The following is a 9,398-nucleotide window of genomic DNA, read 5'->3' on the forward strand; positions in this document are numbered from 1 at the left end:
CTCCTTCTCCTCCTCCTCCTTCTCCTCCTCCTCCTCCTCTTCCTCCTGCTCCTCCTTCCTTTCTCTTTCCCTTTCCCTTTCTCTCTCTCTCTCTCTCTCTCTCACTGTATCTGTTGATCTGTCTCTAATATATATACATATAGGTGTATAAATGTTTGTGAATGTATACATATGTGTACTTGTATATGTGTGTATATATGTATATCTACGCTAATGTATATAAATATATATGTGTATGTGTATATATGTGGGTCCTCACTGAAAATGTGATATAGTTGACTTACACCTTTCACACAAATACCTCTATTGCCCAACAGATGGCTTGTATATAGTGCTTTACAGGTTACAAAGTACCCATCATGCATCATGTTATTTATGCTAAAATATTACCTTCCAGAGTACCCCTGAGGAGTATATAGGTTATTCAAACATCATCCTCATTTTTATTGAAACCCAGATGGGATAAGTGATTTCTGGAAAGTCGCATAGTGAGCAAATGCCTGAACTTGGACTTGTATCCAGAAAAGTATGAACAAAATCCTTTCATTAGTAAGGCTGCCAGTCTGGGGAAAGTCCATTTATATTCATTTAAAAAATCATCCTGGACTATGCTCACATTTGCTGTGCTACCCATCACTTTGTGAGCTGTCCTTGAAATCAAAAGAACTCATAATTGACAACTCTATAATCGGTTAGCCCTGTTTTTGATTTTTGTTTCTGTTAACTTTCTCCCACTTCTTCCCTCATCTAGAGTGGCAGGCAATTGTGTATAGTAGGATCTACACTCTAAACAATATTGTATACAATAGTGTATAGTATAGTTGAGTCCAGATTTCTTTTGCTGACCAGTCTTTTGACTTTGCAAATATCTAATGAGATAATATTTATAGGACTTTGTGAACCTTTAAGATGATACAAATGTCATCTATATTACTATTAGTTATTATTATTTAATCTCCTTGAGTTTCAGTTTCTTTGGCTTTAAATTGGGGATAGTCATACTTGACTAGCTACGTTGGAGATTTGTTGGGAGGAAATAATTCCATAAACTGTAAAGTATTAGATAAATGTGGATTTTTGTTGTTAATATTCTTCTTCTGCCTCCTCCTCTCTATTCCTCTCTCAAGTACTTGGGAGTGGGAGGAAAGACCGACTGGCAACTTGCAAAGTAAAAATTAAATAACAAAAAAATCTCTTATGAATTCACTGCCTCTCCTGCAGACCTGAGCCAGAAGTCTAAAAGCAGCTGAGCAAAACAAGTCCATTGTTATGGTCACAGGTCCCCTAGGGCTGGCTTAATTCTTAAAAACCCAAAGGTTTGATGAGCTTGCTCATATAAGGAGAACAATCGTTATGTTCATATCCTGGGAAATGATGGATGCCACCTTGAATGACAGGGGAGGCAGTTGGAAGGCATGGAAGCCAGGGGCAAGTGTCGGTTGGCCTGGCAGTATAAATTCCCCTGACAGCCACTTGAAAGGGTCTTTGGTCTTTGGTCTTTGGTGGTAGGTCTTTGGGCTCTTTAGGTCTCTAGGTCTCTGGGTAGTGAAGGGAGTCTGGGAGGTCTATGAAGAAGAAGGTAGGAAGAATCTGAATATTTCCTGAAGATTGTGAGAGCTAGTGCATCACCAAACACGGATAGTGAGAAAGCTGAGAGAATAAGATCACCAACACAGCTGCATCAATAGCAGTCCCTATTCTCTGGCTTGGCTATGGCCAGGCTAGGCCAGAGGTGTAGTGGAGAATAAAGCTCCAGCTTCTACTAGATCAATAGCCTCCAGTCCTGATTGTCAACTAATTATAGATATTAGATTGATAGGGTCTCCAATCCCCATTCCTTATCCTGTTTATCCTTTCCCTGATTATAGATTATAGATAAAGAGTGTTTAACAAGTACCTTCCTGAGTGGTCTTTATATCACGACCTTAGGGGAAGGAGTCAATGTAGTCAGATATCAAACATGATCTAAGGCAAATCAAAAGCCCTATATTAATTTACCCAACCCCAGGTTGGACCTGAAAGGGTTACCCACCTTTTGGGGTCCTCTCTGGGCAACTGTAAGAGAAAAGGGGAAATTATAACTATAAAGGGTGATTGGGGTTGGTGTTCCCCGTCATCTGCAACTAGGGAGAATACATAGATACACTCACATCACTGTATATCTATATCTTCCTAAGCCCTTTTTGTTTATAACACCATCAAAGGAAACAGTCCCCTGAAGGATCTCTGAAAATTTGTGAATTAAGTCTGTTGATGTCTAGGTTTAATAAAGTATCTTATTAAAAATTTAGGGCAATTGGATAACAAAAATGGTTCATATTTATTCAAAATGCTTTATGCTTTCGCGAATATGTTGCTTCCATTATATCATTTTCTTAAGGGATTTTGAAATGCATCTAGTGCAATTGCTTGCCTCATTTTAAAAATGAAGAAGCTAGGGCCAGATGGGAGGTCCTAGGTTCAAATATGGCCTTACACACTCCCTAGCTGTATGACCCTGGTCATCATTTAATCCCAATTGCCTAGCCCTTACTGCCCTTCTGCCTTGGAACTGATACTTAAGGATTAACTCTAAAACAGAAGGTATGGTTATCTAAAAAAAAATGAAGAAGCTAATTCCTAGAGCAATTAAGTGAATTTTTCCAAGTCTCACCAGGTAGTAACTCTGGGAATCAAATCTAGATTCTTTGATTTAAAATCCAGTGCTCTTTCTATTACAGTCTATTGCCATAGTAGCACGTGTATTATTATCATTCCCATTTTCCAAATGAGGAAACTGAGGCTAACAGAAGCTTATTATCTTGTCCAAAGTATACTAAGAAGACACCTAGGTCAGGAAGATATGAATTTGAATCTTGAGTCAGAAACTTATTAGATGGTATTACCTGGGCAAGTCACTAACTTCTGTGCTTGTTTCCTCATTTGAAAAGTAGGAATAATCCCAACACCTACCTCACAAGATTGTTGTGAGGCTCAAACAATATAATATATGTAAAAGGTTTTGCATAGTATACAAATGGTAGTGATGGCTACTTCTCTTTCTCCTCCTCCTGTTATTATATTCATATGATCTTGGGTAAATTGTAAATGGAGGGATTGGGATTAGATAGCCTTTTAGGTCTCATCCAGCTTCATCAGCAAACTACTTCTACATGGCTCAGTGGATAGTTACTGGGTTTGGTGTCCAGAATATCTGCATTCAAATTAAACTCAGACACTTGCTAGCTGAGTTACTATGGGAATTCACTTAGCTTCTGCTTGCTTCAGTTTCTTCATCTATTAAAACATGAATAATAATACTTATCTCTCAGGGTTGTTGGGAAGATCAAATGAGATATCTTTAAAATGCTCCTCCCCTCCTTCCTTCCCTCCTCTCTTTCCTCCTTCCCTTACTCCCCTTTTCCCCTCTCTTTCATTTTTTTGGTATAATTTCCCCTGCTCTTTGAGTTACCATTCTAAATCAAGTTTTATCAAGTTTTAGTGATCGTTTTCTAGTAATTTTCATATCTGCTTTTCACAAAGCGCAGATCTATTTATTGTAGCATAAGTTTGACATTTGGACAACCTAACAACTTAATCTTTTTTTTTTGTTTGTTTTGTTTTCTTCATTTTACTAGGAACCTGGGAATAATGATCTGCTCTTCCATGTGTGATGTTGCTGGAATCATAACTCCTTTTATAGTCTTCAGATTGACAGAACTTTGGCATGAATTGCCCCTTATTTTATTTGGTAAGATTTCATTAAATACTATGAAATGTGGGATTTGTGTTCTGCCTAGTACAATTGACGATGCCGAGATAACCAGGACAGTCATCAGAACCATAACTAAGGTGGAGTGATAAAGGCTTCTCCTCAGTACGCTGAAATTTAGAGATGCTGATAATACTTGCAATACTTCAGCAGCATAGAAAAAACCCGAATGTAACAACTAATTGGCAAAAAAGTTTGTTAATATAGGAAATAACCAGATGGTATCTATCTCTAACTGAAGATCCTGATGATATCTCAACAACTCCAACTCAACTGATCCAAGTCAGAATTTGTTATCTTTCCCTCTTATTTCCTTATTTCTGTGAAGGGTACCTCTTCTTCCAGGCCTTCAGATTCACAGCCTTGGATCTACCCTCAATTATTTACTCTCACTTAATCTGCTCATCCGTTCAGTTCTCAAGTCTTGTCAATTCTACTTCTACAATAACTGTCATATTCACATGCTTCTTTTCACTCATACTAGAAGTAGCTTCATTCATCTCTCATTCTGACTCATACAATGGCCTCCTAATTAGTCTCACTGCATCCAGTCTCTTCTCTCTGAACACCATTCTTGCCAAATTGATATTCCTAAAGCACGGGCCTGACCTTGTCACTCACTTGCTCAAGAAGTTTCAACAACTTCCTATTACCTCTAGGATAAAATACAAATTCCTTCGATTGGCTTAAAGGCAAGTCATTCAACTTATATGTGCCTCAATTTCCTCATCTGTAAAGTGAGAATAATTGTTGAGAATCAAATGAATTAACGTATGTAAAGTATTTTGCAAAACTTAAAGCATTTTATGAATACTAGCTATTAGTATTATTATTCTATAATCTATTAAGTATTCATATAGAGCTAGTCAATTAGCTAAAAGCCCATTTAACTATTCTCATTCAGCCTGCAGTTCTACATTTTGTCCACAAGCATGCCATGAGAGAGTTGACCAAATGTGCTAAAATTAAGATAGCCTACCAGTGATGGGCAAACTTTTTAAAGAAGGGACCAAAGGAAAGGAAATGCTCATCTGTCAGTCTATTTCTAAGGCAACTCTTTTGAAGTTTCATTGTATTGTATCCTACTCATTGTATTTGTCAGATTAGGAATAATCTGACATTTCAGGGGGCCTGCATCTGGTTAGAAGGCTGTAGTTTGCCCATTGCTGGACTATTTCTTGCTCTATCATTCCAGTCTATTCATATCCAAAAAAAGAGATTAGAAGAATTTGCTATTATTTATTCTTGGTGAACCCATGCTGGGTCTTGACAATTATTGCTTTTTCTCCTAAGTGTTTACCTGTAATCTTTTCTTTTTTTTTTTTTTTTTAATTTTAAACCCTTAACTTCTGTGTATTGACTTATAGGTGGAAGAGTGGTAAGGGTAGGCAATGGGGGTCAAGTGACTTGCCCAGGGTCACACAGCTGGGAAGTGTCTGAGGCCGGATTTGAACCTAGGACCTCCTGTCTGTAGGCCTGTGTTTACCTGTAATCTTGAATAGTCTGTTCTAGAAAAAACAGGAATTGAAGATCTTCAATTTATAAGATCTGAATTATTGTATACTTATTTTATATGTTTTAAAATCAGAATGTTTGCCCATCTTTAATTTTTTTGCACCTCTCCCTATATAATTAATTCCTCAAAGTTTATAAATAATAGATTTATAATAACATTGGCTGGCATTTCCAGTCCCCATTTACCCTTAGACCTGAATATATTAAAGGCATCAAGAATTTTTAATGTCTTTCCCATGTTTATTTGGCAAAAAAAATCTTCTTTACCTTATTTGTCCTACTGAGGAATAGAACAGCTCATTCTTCTATTTGATCAGAACAATGATCTAAAAAATTCTTTTTTTTTTTTGTCCTTAGTATTTTCCACAACTTTGGTTTATTTTGGAAAGCTTTTCTGGCATGATTTTTATAGGATTATGCCAGTATTCTGTATTTGTCCTTGATTATATAAATCTCATATACATGTCCTTTCACAATTGGAGTAGAGAGCAACATTTGTAGCCTCATTAGTTTTTTCAGAATCTCTGTCTCTGTCTCTGTCTCTATCTCTGTCTCTCTCCACCCCCTCTCTTTCTCTCTTGTATTTTTTGTTTCATCATATTCATTTCCATATAATTGTCAGCAAGACAATGAGTGTAGCAAAACATAACATAGCAACCCTTTGATAGCATGTACCACATTCTAAATCTGTATCCCTCCACATCTCTGAAGGAAAAAGGGAAAGTATATGCTTTTCCTCTTCTTTTCTGATGGGCTAAAACTGGCCATTACATTTGTGCGGTATCCAGCAGTTTTCTTCATCTTCCTTTTGTTTGCAGTATTATAGTCATTATGTAAAAAAAATTTCTGATTCTGCTCATTTCACTTGATCAATTTATTTGTCTTCCTCTGTTTCTCTAAATTCCTTATGTTCATTAATTCTTAATTAAAATAATCCATTGTATTCATATACCATAATTTACTATTGCCCAAACAACAGGTGCCCATTAAAAAAAATTTATTCTTACCCAAGACTGTTGAAGTGAATATTTTGATCTATCATCTTTGTTTCTTTGACCTCCTAATGCAGGGATGGGGGTCAGGGAGAAAGGACTGAATATAAGGCCAGCTGTGGAATCTCTGGATCAAATTGGCAGTTATAGTGACTTTCCATATATAATTTCAAATTATTTTCTAGAATGGTTGGACTACTCCACAGTTACACTAACTATTTGTGTTCCCATCTTCTAACAGTCTTTTCAACCCTGGTTATTTCCATTTTTTGCTATCTTTGACAATTTGTTGGTTGTGAGTTGAAACCTGAGAACTGTTTTAATTAGAATTTCTCTTATGTTAGTTAACTTTAGCAATTTTCATTTGTTTATTGATAGTTTGTAGCTTTTCTTTTGAAACTTCTGATAGTCTTATCTTTTAGAAAAAGACTTTTGATATATATATATTTGTATTATTTCCCTAAATATCTTAGATATCAGACTTTTGTCAGAAATTATTGCTGCAAAGAATTTTTTTCTTAGTCTTTGTCTCAATTACATTTGTTGAAACTAAACTTTAAATTTTATAAAGTCAAGATTGTTTATTTTCTCTTTTATGATCACTTCTCTATCTCTTATTTGATTAAGAATTCTCTCCATAGTCAGAGATATGAAAAACACCCCTTCTATTCTACCCTAATGTTTTAGTGATTTGATTTTATATTTATATTTAGATCACATATCCATTTGGAACTTATTTCAACATACAGTATAAGATTCTGATTTAAACTCATTTTTGGCCAAACTGCTATCCAAATTTTCCAAGTGACCTTTCTCTATTGATTGATATTCTTACATTTATTGACTAATGGACTATGATTTAAATTGTTTCGAAATCAAATTCAAACTTATTTAGTCTGTCCCTTTGATCTACTTTCCTATTTTAAATTACTAACAAATAGTTATCATGTTTATTGCTTTATAACAAAGTTCAACATCTGAAAGTTCTATGTTCCCTTCTTTCCTACTTTTTTTTATTATTTCCCTTAAGATTTAAGACTTTTGATTGCTTCAAATGAATTTTTCTGTCTAGTTCTATCAATTAATCCCATAGTAGTTTGGTATAGCATTAAATGGGCAAATTTACTTAGTCATTCTTCTTTTTAAAAAAATCACACAAGTATGGCTGAACCATGTCCCTTCAGTTACTCAGGTTTTCTTTTCAGGTTCAATATTGGTTTAACAAACATTTATTAAGGACAAGATACATGTGATTCATTGTTCCAGGCTTCACAGGAGTTAGAAATGTAAATAAGAAATGGCTCCATTGCTCAATGAGTAGATGATTCTTATTTTTCCTTCCCTGGAATAAAATTTTTTTTTTAATTTAATTGCCAAGATCAATAAGATTTGGCAATTGGTTGGATATTGAGTGGGGTGGGATGGGCAGAGAGCGAGTGCATGGGAGAAATGGAAGAGTCAAAAACCATGAAACTGGGTGATTAGAAAAATGATGGTGCCCTCAACAGAAAGAGGGAGATTTAGGTGAAGGTTCTCTTGGAGAAAAAGATGAGGTCAGCTTTGAACAATTTAAACCTGATTGGGATTTACACAGATCAATGCAGAAGGCATTATCTATTTACTCTATCTGGCAGAGATAGAACTTGTTTTTAGGTAACCTTAAAACCGAAAGTTCTTTGTTAAATGCTCTTTTCGCTCTAAAACACAGGTGCCCAAAGTATTTTGTTTTCCAGTTTTAATTGGATGTTTTCTTTCTTTCCTTTCAAACTTTATTTTAAAGCCATTTCCATCAGCTTGAGTCTACCTTCCAACACTTTCTTCTTGGTCCTTATGAGCTATGCATATTTCTTTGCCTGGTACCCTTTGGAAATGTCCTCTGACAGCTTAAACTCATCACATTTAAAGAAGGACAATTAACAATTGGACAATTAACTTGAAAATATTTTCTTTGTAAAGTTCTTATACTTCATTTAAAAAAAAGCAAAATAATTTTTGTTTTTTGCTAATTTGTTTCTATTCTGTTAAGGTTTACATTATATGTTAAGGATTTATGTATAGCTTTATTTTTTGTCCTCCCTGTCTGTTTCATTACTGATTAGATCTAAAATTTAAGAAATTTCAATGTGAAAAAAGGTTAATTCCTACATAAAAATTCTTTGACTTACTCTTTTTTATTAGACATTTATTAATATTCGTTTTTAATCTGTTTACATACTTTATGCCCCTACTTCCCCCCCCCGCTCTCCCCCTACCCATGGCCAACACACATTTCCACTGGTTGTAGCATGTGTCCTTGTTCAGGGTCTATTTCCCATTCATGTCCGCCTCAGCCCATGCATTCAAGCAATTGTTTATCTTATATGTTTCCTCTCCTGCAGTCCTTCCTCTGAATGTGGGTAGCATCTTTACCATAAATCCCTCAGAGCTGTCTTGTGTCATTGCAGTGCTGCTGGTACAGGAGCCCATTACATTTGATTTTACCATAGTATATCAGTCTCTGTGTACAATATTCTTCTGGCTCTGCTCCTTTTGCTCTGCATCAGTTCCTGGAGGTCTCTCCAGTTCGCCTGGAACTCCTCCAGTTTATTATTCCTTTTAGCACAATAGTATTCCATCACCCACATATAACACAATTTGTTCAGCCATTCCCCAGTTGAAGGACATCCCCTCATTTTCCAGTTTTTTGCCACTACAAAAAGCGCAGCTATAAATATTTTCGTACAAGTCTGTTTATCTATGATCTCTTTGGGGTACAAACCCAGCAATGGTATGGCTGGATCAAAGGGCAGGCAGTCTTTTATAGCCCTTTGGGCATAGTTCCAAATTGCCAGCCAGAATGGCCGGATCATTTCACAACTCCACCAGCAATGCATTAATGTCCCAATTTTGCCACATCCCCTCCAACATTCATTACTCTCCCCTTCTTTCACTTTAGCCAATCTGCTAAGTGTGAGGTGATACCTCAGAGTTGTTTTGATTTGCATTTTTCTAATTATTAGAGATTTAGAACACTTTCTCATGTGCTTATTGATACTTTTGATTTCTTTACCTGAAAATTGCCTATTCATGTCTCTTGCCCATTTATCAATTGGGGAATGGCTTGATTTTTTATACAATTGCTTTAACTCTTTGTATATTTG

General features: G+C 35.7%; 1 protein-coding gene across 1 annotated transcript in view; it reads left to right on the plus strand.

The window, feature by feature from the left end:
- LOC123246974 (solute carrier family 22 member 1-like) overlaps positions 1-9,398 on the plus strand; it is a 59,997-nt gene that overhangs the window by 37,087 nt on the left and 13,512 nt on the right. The window contains exon 9 of the mRNA XM_044675759.1: positions 3,618-3,730. Within this exon, the coding sequence (XP_044531694.1) occupies positions 3,618-3,730 (113 nt within the window). The remainder of the gene's footprint in view (positions 1-3,617; positions 3,731-9,398) is intronic.

This window comes from Gracilinanus agilis, chromosome 4, assembly GCF_016433145.1.
Source record: "Gracilinanus agilis isolate LMUSP501 chromosome 4, AgileGrace, whole genome shotgun sequence".
Classification (NCBI taxonomy): Eukaryota; Metazoa; Chordata; class Mammalia; order Didelphimorphia; family Didelphidae; genus Gracilinanus; species Gracilinanus agilis.